Source organism: Megascapheus bottae, chromosome 11 (genome assembly GCF_031878675.1).
Source record: "Megascapheus bottae isolate mThoBot1 chromosome 11, mThoBot2.hap1, whole genome shotgun sequence".
Taxonomy (NCBI): domain Eukaryota; kingdom Metazoa; phylum Chordata; class Mammalia; order Rodentia; family Geomyidae; genus Megascapheus; species Megascapheus bottae.
The window spans coordinates 11,394,151-11,411,460 of NC_143519.1; the positions used below are offsets into that span (position 1 = coordinate 11,394,151).

The 17,310-nt window shown below is 43.6% G+C and overlaps 1 protein-coding gene across 1 annotated transcript in view; it reads right to left on the reverse strand.

Annotated features, from left to right (window-relative positions):
* Positions 1–1,679, reverse strand: part of Hs6st3 (heparan sulfate 6-O-sulfotransferase 3) — a 638,339-nt gene extending 636,660 nt beyond the window's left edge. The window contains exon 1 of the mRNA XM_090341958.1: positions 922–1,679. Coding sequence (XP_090198084.1) covers positions 922–1,679 — 758 coding nt within the window. The remainder of the gene's footprint in view (positions 1–921) is intronic.
* Between the last annotated feature and the right edge of the window lie 15,631 nt (positions 1,680–17,310).

The following is a 17,310-nucleotide window of genomic DNA, read 5'->3' on the forward strand; positions in this document are numbered from 1 at the left end:
CCTTGTGCTTGCCTGTCCGATTAATCTTCAGATTGCAATGAGCAAAAAGACCATTCAACCGCAATCTCAAACCCACGACTCTCTCCAAGGCTGCTAATATTGTAAGCAGTCTCATTGGCTATTAAGATGGTAAGCTTTCATCACCTTTGCCTGCCTTTTCCCGTCCTGAAGGGGGTGAGCAGTTTCATCCTGTTCTCAAGAGAACTTAGTTCTAGGATCTTTTTGTATGCACTCAGCACACTGTCAGGCACAGGACAGGCATTTAACATGCACTTTTGGAAGAAGTTTTGATGGAAAGGCCTAAGAGGAGAGTGGAAATCTTACTGAGGACATGATCCCAGACCCTGAGCACTGTTCAACAAAGGCCACCTCCAACATTCCGGGTATCAAGGCAGACCAGGAGTCGACACGTGTGCGCTCAAAGCGGCACACCGAGAGGATTGTTTTTAAACAGGCAAGCAGCCATCACAGAGCCACTGAGGAAAGGATTACATCCGTTTCTAGCTTTCACCTTGCTTGGAAAACTTCTCCTCCATCTCTCCACTCCCAGCCCTCCCTGCCCTGTGTGGGGTTTGGGGTTTCCATCATAGGACTGAGGCACTAGATTGGACCTCTGGTTTCACCCAGATGCACCCAGGCCCCTGGTTATCTCCGCGGGTTTTGTGGATGGTCCCCTCTCCAGAGAGACCACAAGGTACCAGGCACCAGTCAGGATGGATCCCCAAGGTGGAAGGGAAGCCACGGGTCGTGAGCCTCAGCCCGGGGCGAGTTCAAGACCCCCTGTCATATCCAGGGCTTTCTGATCTGGGGCAGAGCAGTGGGCTGGTAAAGGCTGGAAAGGAGGGGGGGCGTGGATGGAGGGTGGAATGGGGGGGAAGTAGCCTGGAGGCCCGGAAGGGGGCCGGGACAGGGGAACCGTACCTGGTGTGGCTGTGGTTGCGAGGACAGTCCTTCTTCTCCATGATGGCCGGCACGCAGTTGGTGAGCTCGGTCCAGTCGGCATGCAGTCCGCAGCTCCAGCCGGTGGAGAAGCGGGAGAAGAGCCAGGTCTCCTTCTTGCCGGGCCGGTGGCAGGTGCACTTCTTCTGGCCGGCCTTGCAGGCGCAGGGCTGCTCCAGCCGAATGTTCTTCACCAGGTGCCGCCCGAACGTGGTGCCCCCCGTCTTCTGGATGTGCAGGAACACGATCACGTCGCGCCCCTTGATGTTGAAATCCACGAAGCGAGTCAGGTCCTTCAGGGTGAAGTTAAAGCGCGGCAGGAAGCGGGGCAGGGAGCCGTTCTCGGGGTTCTCCTCCTCGGGGTCCGGCTCCTCTTCCTCCTCCTCCTCCTCCTCCGGCTCCTCTTCCTCCTCTTCTTCTTCCTCCTCCTCCTCCTCTTCCTCCTCGGGGTCTCCGGGCTCCTTGTCTTCGTCCTCCGGCTCGGCGACCCCGCGGGGGTCCTCGGGGGGCCCTCGGGGCGGCGGGGGCAGCTGGGGCCGCCGCTCCCAGTCCTCGGGGGGCGCCTGTGCGCGGCGGGCGGGACTCGGGGCGGCGGGCGGCCGGGCGTCCCCGGCGCGGGGCTGCTCCCCGAAGTTGGTGCAGGAGCTGGTGCAGGAGGGGGACACGTACTGGTACATGATGACCACGAAGAGGAGAGTGAGCACGGGCGTCAGCAGCCACTTGTTGAACCTTTCGTCCATGGTCCCCGCTCTCAGGCCAGCAGGTGAAGCGGCGGCGGCGGCGGCGCGGACCCGCGGAGGTGGCGGCGACGGCTGGGAAGTTTCGGGGACTCCGGGGCGCGGCTCGGAGCCCGCCGCTCCTCCATGCCCCTGACGCCCAGGCGTGCGGCTGGCTGGAGGCCCCGCGGTGCTCCGAGGCTGGCAACGCCGGGGCCTGTGAACCGAGCCGAGCCCGGAAGGCGGGCGCCGGAGCGCGCGACTGCGGCTGCGGCGCGGGGCGCCCTGCGCTCCCCGGAGGCGCCGGGCTCACGGCACCGATCCCGGCAGAGGCGCCGCGCCCTCAGGCGACGCAGAGCATCCCGAGTCTGGCTGGCTGGCGCTCAGAGCCGGGGCAGCGGGAATCGGGGTCTGGACCTGCCCGGGGCAGCCCGGCAGCCGGGCAGCTGCAACCGTGAGCGCAGGGGCTGCATGAGGTTCTCCAGGGCGCTAGCCAAGGGCGAAGACTCGGATCGGGGGCGCCCGGCAGCCCCCGCCGGCCGTGGGCACGGCGCCTCGCACGCTCGTCCAGCGCCTTTGCCTGTGGATCTCCGCGCGGGTGGACGGCGCTCGCCGCCAAGTTTGCGGAGCCGGGGGGGGGGGGGGGGAGCCTCTGCAGCTGCGGGCGAGGCGCTGCCTCCCTCCGGGGCCCGCGGGCGGGCGAGGCGCACGGCCAGCCGGCAGCTCGGGGTCCGTCCGCCCCGGCGCAAGCGCGCGCACTGGCGCACACAGGCTGGCACCGCCGCCAGCCGCCAGCCGGTGTGACAGGAGCCAAGCTACCCGCCGCAGAAACCTGCCCTAGGTACGGAGCATGCGCGCCGGAGCCTCCCTGGCCCGGGAGGAGTTTCCAGGGGAGGAGTCCGGGATCCGCTTCTGGGGCTCCGAAGAGGCAGCAGAGGGAGATCCCTTGTGCCTGGAGCGAGGCGCGATCTGTCCAGAGCAGCCAAGCTAGAGGGGGAAGAAGATGCCCCAACTGCTGAAGGGGGTGGGGGGAGTTGCTGGCCAGGCTCCATCTCTTGAAGTCAGCAGCTTTTTTCCTGCAGGAGTGTGATCACAGACCTGGCTGGCCATCTTTGCAGGACTCACACACACACCTTCAATGTCTGGAAGACAACGAGGGACAGGGATAGCTAGCCAGGGGGCTTTTCCTTTCCACCCAAGACATTCTGAGTGCTGCTCAGTTTTCACTCCCGTCTGTACCTTCCCTACAAACTTACTGTGTCCCAAATCTACAACTTCATTCAAGCAGCCTCCAGGAAGTAAATGGCTACTGTGGGACCACTTCGTTCCTTGTATTCCCAGCCCAGGACCATGCAGGACTGGAAAGAGTTTAGGGATCATCCCCTAAAGATGCGCTCTTTCCCGCCCAAGACTGAAAGAGAATAAATATTTGTCTCTCTAGGTGAAACATAAGAAATACATAATAACATATGCTTCACAAGTTAAGACCTTTTTATGTGTGCAGATGTAGCACCTTTATTTCGATTTTGTGTATATCCCAGCATCAAATCTTTGCTTAAAAACAATGTCTGGAGCCGGGCTCCGTAGCTCACGCCTGTGATCCTAGCTGCTCAGGAGGCTGAGATCTGAGGATCAAGGTTCAAAGCCAGCCCGGGCACAAAAGAGCCTGAGATTCTTATCTCCAATTAACCTCTAGAAAATAGGAAGTAGGGCTGTGGCCCAAAGGTAGGGTGGTAGCCTTGAGCTGAAGAGCTCAGGGGCAGCACCCTGGCTGAGTTCAAGCCCCAAGATATCCCCTCCCAAAAAAAAAAACATGTCTGGGTTCTTAGTGCGGAGTAGATACACCATGGAACGGTGGTAGCTATCCCTGCCATGGTCCCTAGGCCTAATTTCTAAGCAGAAAGTGGCTGTATGTGGGAGATGGGGACATTGCGGTGCGATTCCGGGATCCAGGCTAAGGTGTCTGTCCTGGCTGTACCAGCCAGCATCCACTACAGCTGTCGCTAATGGCACACCCCAGCTTCTTAGCCGCCCTCACTCCCGCCTGGCCTTCATCAGAGTCACTTCTTCGCTAAGACATTGTGCTGGTCTCCGCCATTTGCTATGACCCATTTTGTAGCCGTCAGTTAAATTGAAGGGTTTTTGTTGTTGTTGTTGTTTTCAGGGATGCTGATGCTTACCCTTGGAGGTTGTTTTTTATTGCTATAAAACAGGTGCAATTCTTCTCAACAAAGCTGTCCTCTTCTGCATCCTTTTCTGCTTCTCCTTCTATAAATAACCACAGGCTATGCCCTTCCTGCTCTAGGAGCCTACATTCATAAGGAAGATGTTAAGTAATATGAATCAGATTCTCTTTTTTCTATTTTGGGGTTTTTTGGGGGGGCGGGGTGTGTGTGTGTGTGTGTGTGTGTGTGTGTGTGTGTGTGTGTGTGTGTGTGTGTTCTCTCTCCAGTATTAGGGACTGAACTCGGCCTTGCTTTTTCGCTTGGCTTTTCTACTCAAGGCTAGTGCTCTACTACTGCTCTAATTCCTGAAATTGTTTCTTATTTCACTTTATTTCCATTTAAGTTTAAAATCCTGTTAATGACATTGCACTACACACCAAAGTAAGACACAGTACTAGAACAAGAACCTCAGTGCAACTTATATGTGCCTTTGTCTAAGTAAAAAATCATTATTCCTATCCCTATTGTTTTCGGTGAAAAGTGTCTTACTTTGTGGAAAATTGCTTGTTATAGATCACATGGACAAAGGGAGGGAGCCTTCTTATCTACCTGCAGAGATACAGGTCATAATTTGCATAGCTGGAAACATTTTCCATTATTTCATTCCATAAAATCCTATCTTAGGGATGAAGAAAATGACCTGAGGAAAGTTTGGGGGAATGTAACATCAGGATTATAAACTACTGACATCTTTGAAATACAGTCAAGTCACCACTGGAGAAACTCAATGAACATCAGCCTCAGAACTCATCACTTCCTGTCTTCCCTATTGGGAACTTGTGAGTCAGGAGACAGGAAGACACATTAGATTATTTTTCTCTCCCTCTGGCTTCACAGGCAATGTGGAACTCCACATCTTGAAGTGTTTGGGCACCTCGTCTAGAAATGTTCTGATAAACAGAAGTCAATAATGATTTTAAAATGATCTATCATTATCAAAAGAAGTCATTCAGAAGACTAGCAAAAGAAATTATTATAACAAATATTACAACTATGTTGTACATGTTAGCTGGGGACCATAATCCTAGCTCTTCAGGAGACCGAGATCTGAGAATCTGTTTGTATCCAGCCCAAGCAGAAGTCCTGAGATGCTTATTTCCAAGTAGCCAGCAAAGATTGGGAAGTGGAGGTGTGGCTCAAATGGTAGAGCCCCAGCTTTGAGTGACAACGCTAAAAGAGGGTACTCAGGCTCTGAGTTTAAGCTTCAGTACCAGCACGCGTGTGCAGCCATGCACGCGAGTGCACACACAAACACACACACATCCAGAGAGAGAGAGAGAGACAGAGACAGAGAGAGAGACAGAGAGAGGGAAGGAGAGAAAGGCTATGTTCTCGTCCATAAGTAAGGTAAGTGCACTTTCAATGTCTTTCAAAAAATATTATACCAAGAAATAAGGCTTTGCTTTTAGTACAATAGTTAACAATGTACCACTGTTTCCTTGAAGTAATCACAAGGAAAACAATTTGTAGTTTCAAGGCAATTACACAGCTAATTCAAGCATGTACCCAGGTATTCATTTTTAATGATGGGTAGCTTTGATTGGATAAACGCAAGTCTGTCCCAGGTGTGGTCTTCCTATTCCAGTTGTGGAACTCAGTAAGCAACCTAATCAAAGCTCTTAAATCATGTCATAAACAAACTTCCTTATCTACCAGGGCAGACCTCACATTCAGGCAAAACTAAATAGAAACTTTCTAAAATTGAATGCTCTCCAGGTAAAAAGGAAAAACATGTTTGTATTCAGCCGACTCTACGATGACACCAGCTGGCAATTGTTTCTGGCTAACAGATTGCAGCTACTACGATTCCTGCACAAATTATTAAAATAATAAAAATAATGTTTTCAGAGAGTTTTCTTTCCACTTCCTTTGCCAGTCTAGCAAAGAGCTTAACACTATCTGCGAGGCAATTTGTTCACCTAATTTTATGCCTTAATAAGCTTTACTACTATTATTTTCCTGCCTGTTCCTCTCTGTCTTGTTTTTAGTGCTTTCCCAGCCTGTTCTTCACAAATATTCTCAAACCTGTTAACAACATTACACTCCCCCAGGATTCAAACTTTTGATTAGAACAGTCCCCATTTAATCAAGTTCAACTGGGAGATAAAATTGCATCTCAACTTCTCCATTTTCCCTTTGGTGCCAGAAGCTGCCTTTGAGAATGTTGAGGAAACCCTAGAGAGAGATGAGCAAGTCAAAGACACAAAAAATAGTTTTGGACCCCTCCCCCCCACATTTACATATAGGAATAGATGGATTTGAATGCCCTTCAGTGCGGATGAAAAACAAAATAGATTATGGCAGTCACTGGCTGTGTGAATCTGTCAAGAATTGAAAAGTGTTCTTCTACAGTGAAATGATTTCTTTCTCATTTTTGTAAACAAGTTCCTGCCCCCTCTCTCTCTCAAAAAAAGGGGGAGCTCTAAGGTAAGCAGTTTTCAAATGACAATGAAGTGGTAGCTTTTTCTTTCTGTAGGACATTAAAAAGCAAAGTGTGTGTGGTTAGAGTAAAGTGTGGAGATAAACTATACTAAACGTATTTGAGTTCACTGCATGATTGTGACTTTGAGGCTACTCTGACCCTACATACCGCTTTTCATAAAGTGCTACTCACATGAACATCTCATTTTCTTTTAGTTTCATTGTAGAACCCCTTTCAGTTGCCATAAGTTGCACCCTATCTGTAAGGAGTGGAAATTATGCTATCTGTCTATCTGTGTGCATAATATAGTCATTAACTCAGTATAATGGAAGAAGATACAGTAATCTCACAGGCTATATGCATTTATTTCTTCAACAAGAACTTCTTGAATACTTAACATGCACTGATGACTACTTTGAGTGTTTTAGATGCATCATTAAACAAAACCAATACAGATCCTGCCCTCACAGGTCTTACATTCCAACCGAGGAAAAAAATAAATAACATGTCTATTACTTTGGATAATGCCTTTTATAATCTCAAATTAAGATAGTAGAAAAAGAGCCTTCTTGCATATGTAATCTTAAACTTTAATGTGATGCTCTGATTGTAAGGACATTAACAAAATAGTGCACATTTCTACATGCAAATGCTCAGACTTGACTACAATAAACAACATAGGAAATCCTCAAATACTATGCCTCTTAAATATCTCAAGTTTGGACATAGGAGAGGTCATAAATCATTCCTTTTAAGAAGAAACATAAGAATAGAGGTATTACTGGATACCAGAATTTAAATGAGTGGTAGGTAGCATAAGAACAGATCTCACTTAAAATAGATATATGGTAAGCTAAGGAGATCAAGAACCTTAATTTAAGGAGGGATTATATATTATGACCAGTTACAGATTTTGAAGGGAAGAAAATGAATTATAATGTTCTCACAAATGGACTAAGCTTCTTTTTAAATGCTAGGACATCAAATATCTCCACAAATATATCTTCAATCTTAAATTCTTACTATAAATTACTGAGTGGAGTGCAATGCCTGAAAGTTGGGTAGAGTTGAGGCAATACTATTATTGAACTACTAAATAAATGCCAGTAGTGTTTCATGAAGTATAGACCAAACCCACCTCAACCCCACCCCCACACATGATAAATCCTCCTCTCATGTGTGGACACCTTCCCCCAGGGAGGCTCTACTCATCCCCTTCTCTTCCTGTCAAAATAATCCACTAGAGAAGATTAAAAAATCACGAGTCAGAACACATTCACTGGACTTTCTATAGACACCAGCTCTTGAAAGGCAAAGCCATATTTCAAATTTTAAAACACTATCCATTTTTAAGTCTAATTTTGTATTTTAAATCATAGGCCATAACAATATTAGTGGATTTGAACCAAAATAGTCCAGAGGTGATAGACAGAAATGATGATATCCAGGATAGATGGTGGAAGCCTAATTAGTGGATTTGTTGAAAGAGTGGACAAAGGAGGATGAACAGAGGGGATGAGGGTTCCCAAGAGTGGGGCCTAATGGTAGAGTGCTTGCCTAGCAAGCATGAAGCCCTGGGTTCGATTCCTGGTTACCACATATTCAGAAAAAGCCAAAAATGGTGCTGTGGCTCAAGTACTAGCCTTGGAAAAGTTCAAGGACAGTGCTCAGGCCCTGAGTTCAAGCCCTAGGACTGGAAAAAAATGCAGAAGAAAGAAGGGGAGGAGTGGGGGGGGAAAGGAGAGGAGGAAGAGGAGGAGGAAGAGAAGGAGGAGTAGGAGGAGGAGGGAAAGATGACGTTGAGGTTTGGATTTTGAGCTCCTGAAAGATCAACAGTTGTTCCATTTGCTGGAGAGAATGAGAAGAAAAAGAGAAGGACGTGTTGGGGTGGGGGCTTTGGTGGGTAGGTAGGGAGAATAAATTCCAAGTTCTGGTCTAGGTACGTTAGAGTTAAAGAACTAATGACGTAACCAATGGAGATATTAAGTAAATAGCTGGAGCTCGGATCTAGAGGTCAGAGATGAATTCTGGGCCGAGGACGAAACTGTAATAAATCTGCTATGAGAGGTAACATGTAGCCATGAGTGCCCTGTAAATATTTGTTGACAGAATCTGTGAAAGACTAAGTAAGTAATACCCTTGTCTGTGGCTGCAGTGAAACTTCAAACAAAAGGAGTAATATCAGCGGGGGCGGGGGCTCACAGGGGTAATCCTAGCTACTCAGGAGGCTGAGAGCTAAGGATCAGAGTTCAATGCCAGCCTTGGCATTGAAGAGTTCATGAGACTCTTCTCTCCAATTAACCACTAGAGATCTAGCCTTGAACAAAAGAGCTCAGCAACAGTGCCCAGGCCCTGAGTCCAAGCCCCACGATCAACAATAACAACAACAAAAATAAAGAGTAAGAGAAAAAAGATTGCGGTCTCAGAGTCCAAGCTTAGAATACTTACAATACTTACAAGGATGCTAAAGTCATTAATATGGGAAGCAAACAGACTGGATTAGGTACAAAAATCAGTGTAGATAATTACTAGTCATGTTGGCAAGTTAAAACATTTGCATTTTTCAAATGGGTTTGGGCTTCAAAACATTCACATTTCATAAAGCAAGCTTTAAAATTACACTGTAATTTTTCTGCAGCAAGATAGATAGCCAGAGTTTAATTATTTGCTTTGGAAAGAAAAGTCTAGGTAGAATCACATTTTGTAAAGTCTATTTTCTCTTTCCTAATGTTTTATGTGGTAAGTCAGGACTCAGTATTATTCTTTCCTACATCAGCGATGACTTTTATTCTGTCTCTCTATATATGTAAAATCCAAATCTAAATATATGTTCACACACACACACACACACATATATATATATATATATATATATATATATATATATATATATATCCAAGGCCTCCTGCTCATACTTGGCATTTTATGCTCAAGGCTGGCACTCTAATATTTGAGCAACTGCTCCACTTCTAGCTTTTTGTGAGTTAATTGTAGATAAGTATCTAATGGACTTTTCTTCCCAGGCTGTCTTCAAACCTGGATCCTCAGATCTCAGCCTCCTGAGTAGCTAGGGTTATATGGGTGAGTCACCAGCACCTGGCATATTTTTCTATTAAAAGAAATTAAATATCTAAAACATACTTTCAGTAATGGCTCTGGACTCCATTAGGATGACATTTTCAACAGTAAAACAAGATAGCTGTCTCAAAGCCCCCAAGTCTTTAATTCTTATCCTGTTGACACACGTACCACCATTTCTTTGTACTTAGTGGGCACCTGGACAAATGTTCTCAGAGTATGTTAAGAAAAAATATATTCTCTTTTTTTCCTTTTTTTTTGTACCAGTCCTGGGGCCTGAATGTAGGGCCTGAGCACGATCCCTGGGGTTTTTTACACAAGGCTAGAAGTCTACTGCTTGACACACAGCTCTACTTCTGGCTTTATTGGTAGTTCACTGGAGATAAGAATCATGGACTTTCCTGCTCAGGTTGGCTTGAAACCTCAATCCTCAGATCTCAGCCTCCTGAGTAATCGAGGATTAGAGGTATAAGCCACCAGCCCCAGGTGATTCTCCTTTTAAATTGCCAGAGCGGGCTATTGTAAGTTCCCTTGCTAATTTGGATATCTAGCTTCAAACAGTTCTCATTTACATGTCACTGACTCTCTTGATAAACCATTCTCCATGTTCCTGCCACAGATAACAGGCCTCTTAGTTTGACCTTTCCCTAACATTTAATCCAATGTTGATACTGAAATATCTGATGAATTATACCCACAAAAGCAAAATTCTATTACACATATATGAATATCTGTATTCATTTATCAAAAAAGACTGGTCACCTTGCTATGGAAGCATATTAGCTATCTGACAAAATTATTCACTGCTCCCTTATAATGGTTATTATGTAGAATATGACTATTTTCAAGACTTTTATAATTAGTTCGTTTTTCTCCCCTAAGGAAGCAGGCATTTGCAATATCCCTATAGCATTTTCTTAAAGTTTTGAGATCTGCTCACTATTATTTAAGTTTTCCACATTAATAAGGAAATATATTTTAAGTGGAGAAAGATCAGCAGTTTAATCCAGCTCCAAACCTGCCCACCCAAACCCAAGCCAACCCCCTACACACTGTCTCAGTAAATGCAGGTCCATTGCCGTTCAATTAATTAAAATAGGAATTTGTTTTGAAAATCATGCTGTGAGACTCATGGGTTTTTTTAGCCAATTAATTCCTAACTGTACTCTAGACACTGAAATTGAATGTACTTTTCTGTTTTTTCTTCACAAAAAGTCATTTCAGAACAATTGCTATTTCATTTTCTTCCCTCCACGGACTGTAGATGTCCACTGATCATTCTTTCCTGTGAATTGCTTTTAAGCATTTCATGCTAATTCTTCTCAACTATTGTTCTCTAAATGTTATTATTGTAATTTTATAAGTCAATGATACATCATGAAAGTGTCTAACTTTAAGCTACTGTCCTGATGTAGCAAATGTAAAAACATCTTATTACTCTGAAAAAAAAGAAAGGAAATTGAAACATCTGTCTTTTGGGGTCTTTGTTGGAAGAGGTTCTCTTTGCTAAATGCACACAAAGGCAGAGTAGGAGAACATAATCACACACTTCACAATGATTATTTACCCACTCTGAGCAAGTGACCCCTCTCTACTATCTATCTACATTTTACCCCCAGCCCTCTCTTCTGCACTACTGCCTAAATACCCCAGCTTCCACCCTCCATACCTACCAACACACACACACTTCCTATGCAGGGCAGCTTTCCATTAGGAAAACTTCATTTTCTTTAGCTAATGATTCAGTCTTTTCTTCCACATTCAGTTAAAACAACTCCACTTTTATAGAGAGACTTGGGCATTCCATCAACCCTCTATTCAATTCCAGGTAAACTTCATTATCCCCTCTACAGTTGCAACTGACTACATTTCTGTAGCTCTATTGCCATTAGTCTGCATTTAAATTCTCCTTACAAGGGAAATTGTGGGCTCTTTGTGGCACTCTCAATTACTGACATCTGTATTGATCCAGTGGAGAGAGGGAGAGTTCCCAGATGACTTCCAAGGACCTTTATTCTAGTATAATCCCATCTTGTGGAGAATAGCAGAAGCCATAACATATCATATGGAATAGTGTGCGAGAGATGATCCTATTTAGATTTGAAAGTTTTCTCCAGCTGGTCTCAGAGGAAGAAGTTAGGAAAACACACTTCTGCTGACCCTGAAGGAAAAGCAGTGCTCATGCTGTAATCTGCCTGAGAGTACCACATAGCCAGGGACTGTGGGGAGTACCTGACCATCACCCAAACCTGAATAGAATGCTGTTCCTCGAGATAGTTTCCCCAAATTTTCCCCACAGTGCTTCCAGTCAGAAAATCACCAACTGACACCTTGCTTTGAATAAAGAATCTAGCCCAGGTACACTCAGACCTATGCTCCACAGAGTTGTAAATTAATAAATTCTTAAGGAATTACTTTGTAGTATTTTGTTACATTACAATTGAAAACTGTACACTAGTCTAGTCCTTGGCACATCAGAAAATATTAGCTGGTTAGCTGAGAGTTGGATAGTTTGAGTTAGTGAATGTGTATGTCAGGAAGGAAGGAAAGAAAGAAGGAAGGAAGGAAGGAAGGAAGGAAGGAAGGAAGGAAGGAAGGAAGGAAGGAAGGAAGGAAAGGAGGCGAAGGAAGGGGAGAGAAAATTGGAGAGGAGAGGAGGTGTGCTATTTAGGAAAGGAGGTTGTACTGTGGCCTGTTCAAGTGCAAATGAATTTTCAGAGAACAGCGAGTGTTCTCTTGGAACGACTGATGGCCCTTTCTAGACGAAAGACTGTGTTAGACACATTAGGTCTGCTTAAATTAGTTTCTTTGTTTTCTGATCAGGTTTCCTAACTTTAATCCCATTCCTCATCCCTAATCTTTCCTTGCCCCTTCTATAGTCCCTACCCCAACTCCAACTTATCTAGAGATAAAGAAAACCACAACCATAACAACTGTCTGCTAGTAGCTGCCCTAGATGCTGCCAGGTAGGCCATGGTGTTTTTCTGTTGAATGTAAACAATTTCACATTCTCACAACATCAGGTATAGACTTCCGATGATTACAAATGCAGCAAAAACAAGACCATTCCAGAAACATATCTGCACAAAGAGCAAAACAAAGACACTATGCACCATAAAATGACCACAGATTTCTCCTCAGAAAATATCTAAATGAACAACCACTTATTTTCTACTGGCATCTCTAGGTTTGTTCCTAAATAAAAAGCACTTACATATCTATTCACCTATTAGCCCTGCATTCTTAAAGACTCCAATCCAGACCTCTGCTTCTTTGAATCCTCACCAAAATAATGTAACGCCAGTCCGAATCTTAAAACCTCTTCCTAACTTTCTCATATTAAAGACATTCATGTTTCCCAACGGTATGTTTCCCAATTGGATACCATGCCATGGATGTTTAATGATTGTTGGGATGATAGCGGAATCTAAGAGTTTATACAGAATGAATGAGTACCTTCTCCAAAGAGAACCTCTGAGATGCATGTAAACACAAAAGTTCTCAAGAGCCAGTTTTCTCAGCCTAATCACAGCGGTGGCTTGGGATCAAGTCAGAATTGCAATTGATCTGTATAAAATTCCATCCCTTGCTAATTCCTGGTACCTGACTTCCAAATATGTTCTAACCCCAAAAACCCAATGACAAAGATCTCGCTTGGGCTCTCTGCCTTGGTCCCAGTTTCTTTTGTGTCAAAAAGGGGAAAAATACTGCAAGTAAACATCAAAATACCTAAAGTATGCAGGTTTGGATCAAAGCCAAGAGTTTCTTTAAAAAGAAACTCGCATTGTACCTTAGGTTTGCAAAGAATAAAGGTTTATAGAATCAGACCGGAAAAAAACATGAATAGGAGAGGTAGGTGGGCTGGGCTCATTTTTTACTTACAATTAAAGGTCTGTGACAGGTAAGCATTCAGGGAAAAAAGCTGGTAGGGGTCTGGTGGCACCAGCGAGCCTTTGTGTGTAGATATTCTAAATCAGAGATTCTCACTTCTGGAGGGCCTGGGGAACTCTAGAAAGTTCCTAACATATGAGCCCACTGAGCCTGATCTAGGTATCTGAATTTCTAAATGCTATGAATTTAATATCAAGCCAACACTGAGGACCACTGTTCTACACACAAAGAAGTCAGCCTCTCCCCCACGTGGTCCACTTGTGGCTGGCCTTTCTTCACTATAAAATGTCCAGGTTCCCCCCCCCAGGCAGGTGTTGGGCACCACATTGACTATTCAAAGAATCAATGTGATGCCTCTCTTTGTGGCTGAATGTGTTTGAGTAACCACAAGGGGAATCTAAGAGCTCACCTGGAAGAGGTGCTCTTGACTCTTGGAAGATGCTATATGGATTGTTTTCATGGCCCCCATATTTGAATCAAATGGAGAAAGCTACAGCCTGAATACTTGCTGTTCCTCCTGGATCATAGGCAGAACCCATGACTTCCTCTTCCTTGGGTTGGGATTAGTGCTTAATTCAATGCAGACACTCCACAGAGTGATTTTAAATATGTCTTTCTCATTTTTCTTACACCCTTTGACTAGGACAATGAAAGCTGGGTTATGTAGAGTTGCCAGAGGTGATTTAAACTTCGGGAACATTTACACTTAAGGTAGAATCTTCAAAGTACAATCCTAGCTTTTTGTTTTCCTCTTCTTAATCTAAATTCCCCATCACCAAAAACCTCCTTGTAACTCTAGCATGAACCTATTGCCCAAGTATGTGCCTCCCCGGCTTCCTCTCTTCAGCCCAAACCTGTCGCCAGCTAAACCTGCAGGCATCCAAAACCCCTCTTAACATCTCTATGGGGTGGTTTTACTAATAAGTCCAACTCCATTTGATCCATGATCAGATTCATGATCTTTCCCTAATACGCACCCTATATGAATGGCAAAACCTTATAATGCCAAAAGTCTAACAGTCATTCAAGGGAAGTTCTTTCTTACCATATTGTCTCTAATCTATTTGCAAGCCTGATATAGCTTTACCTTCTAAATACATCTCAGAATTTAGCATGACAAGAAAAAATACTAGATCTGCCACTCTGACTCCTATGTCACACACCTCATCTCCTTGCTTCCTTGTCTTTCAATTTATTCTGTACCTTGAAGTCCAAGTATTTTGTTCATATATCTGATCACATCAATACTATTTACAATGTCAGTGATTTTTTTCACTGCTTTTGAAATCATGACTGGTGTCCTCCACATGACCTTCAAGGCCCTATGCCTATGCTTTCCTAGTTCTCTGTAGTATTTAGTCACACTGGTCTCTAGAATGCATATTGCATCCTGCCTTTTGCCTTCGAACATACACTATTTCTCTCCTAGAGCATGACAGCTCCCTTCTAGCTTAATAATTAGTTTCTTCTCATCCTCCACATGTCACCTCAAGACTTACTTTCTCAGAGTTTTAATTGATCAGTTTTACCACCAAGTTTAAGCCCTTTTGTAGAGCACCTCCTCTTCTACATACAATAATGTTTTAGCTATCTGTAATTATACACTTTCATGTTATCTTGTGCGTCTTCCTTACAACATTTGTTCTGAAGTATGGTGATGATGTTTTTGTTGATCACTGTATCCTTGTGTGCTCGTACAGATACTAGACATAGAGAGGACATTCAAAAAATGCTTGCTGAATCAATAAATCCAGACTTTCAGAATATGCTTCTGATCTTCTGAAACAACCTGTATTCTGTCTTGATGTACATATATTAAGAAAAATGACATTTCTTTCATTTCTTTTCTTTTTTTAGCAGTATGGATTTGTGTGTTCAACCTTCTGCTTGCTAGATAACGGTTCTACCACTTAAGCCACACCTTCAGCCTTTTTTCCTTCATTATTTTTCAGGTACATTGTCATGTTTTGTCACGGGGGCTGTCCCCATGAATACCCAATTCTCTGCAGAGTCGAGGTAATGGGATGTATCATCATTCTTTTTTGTTTCCTTGACAAAAGATACGTCAAGTGACTCAAGTGGTAGAGCAATGGTCTTGAGTAACAAAATCAGAGAGAGAGAGAGAGAGAGAGAGAGAGAGAGAGAGAGAGAGAGAGAGAGAGAGAGAGAGAGAATATCTCCAGTTGTATTTGGACAAAGGTAATTTTTAAAAACTTTCTTTCTTGTGTTTTAAGAGTACCTACTTAATGTGCTTAAAAGTTCCCTTTTCCAGCTTCAAGTGTTCCTAATGTCTTGTGTATTATCCTAGATTCCCACATTCACTCAGAAGTGACTGTACAGATATTACTTGAGAACCAGAGATCAATTCATTATTGTATTTATAATAACCACTAGAAGGTAACAAGAAAAATGACTATTTCAGCAAAGATCTGTAAAGACATCTACTCAATGTTCTTTCAATTAGCAAAAAAAAGGAATTGTGTTTGTCTAACATCACCTACTACATGGTTATTTCATAAATACCCCTTTGCTGTGTTCTAAGACAAAGCACGAGTCTCCTCTTCATGCTGGCTCAGTTTGACTTCCTCCCTCAAGGACTTGGGGCTTTCCTATTCCTATACCATTCTTCCCAGGACTGGCAAAAAAAAAAAGAACAAAGAAAAAGGACCATGGGTGATGAACATTCCACATGGCCTAGGGTCAAACTATGGCATGCTTGGCTTTATTCCATATAAATACTCCAGCAGGCTTCACTTCTGAGGTATTTTTGCCCTCAATATTTGAATTAAAAATTATACTCCAAAGTGATTTTGTTTATGTTGGCAATTTAAATTTCTGACATTACTCTCTACCACTTTGTTCTCCATACAGCCATGTTTTATATGTGTGTGTATGTGCATTTGTATATGAATCAATAATCATTTAATATATATTCAGTGTTATAAAATGTGGCTGTAGAGGGATATAATACATTACATACCTGTATATAGTATATATATAGCATATATTAATTATGTAATTTTAATTATGTCATATATGCAAAGATGTATATAACACAAAGGTGTAGTTTCTAAAATCCATGCACGCACAGCAGGCATCAGTAGCCTCACATCCATAATCCTATTCGGGAGGCTGAGATCTAAGGATCACACCTAGTTCAAAGCTAGCAGGAAAGTCTATCAGACTCTTATCACCCATTGGTCAGAAGTGGGGCTATGGCTTCAATGATAGAGCACCAGCCTTGAGCAAAAAACACTCAGAGACAGTTTCCAGACCCTAAGTTCAAGCCTCAGGACTGAAATAACAACAACAAAAATCCATCAACAGCAAAAAAAAAAAAATCCATCACCCAGCTTATTATGTGTACCTGAGAAGCCCCATTAGTTTCTTCTGAACTGCCTTTCCATCGCTTCCTCTACATCTGTAAATAGGATAGGTATAATGTCTACTGCTTGAAGTTTGTATCAACTTTCTGGGTTTTTGTTCTTGTTTTCCATCTACTTTTTTTTGGTATTGTTTTGCTGCCACTGGAGCTTAAACTCAGGGCCTTGTGCTCTTACTCAGCTTTTTCACTCATGGCTATCACCCTACTACATGAACTGGATTTTGAGTCGTTATTTGGTAATAAGAGTCTCTCCGGGGTTTCTTTAGACTGGCTTTGAACTGTGATTCTCAGATCTCTCCTACTGAGTAACTAGGATTACAAATCTTAAGCCATTAGTGTCTGACCCATCTACATTGTAACTTAGTATAAGAGCACTCATTCTGTATATATTCTGGGATTGATCTTTACACTAATAACAGTGGGGGTTTTTTGAGTTAAGTCTGTGTAGTATGATGTTCATTCATTTGCTTTTGGATTTTTTTACTATGTACTCAAACCAGTGTCTTAAATATGAATTTCTCCTCTTCGTGCCAGAGGACACAAAAACAATAGAAAATTGAGAAACATTTTCATCAGAAGCATCCATTCTTTTTGAATAGGATGTATGTAAACTACTTCTAAGTACCACCTCAGGTTACATACATTTCCTGATTC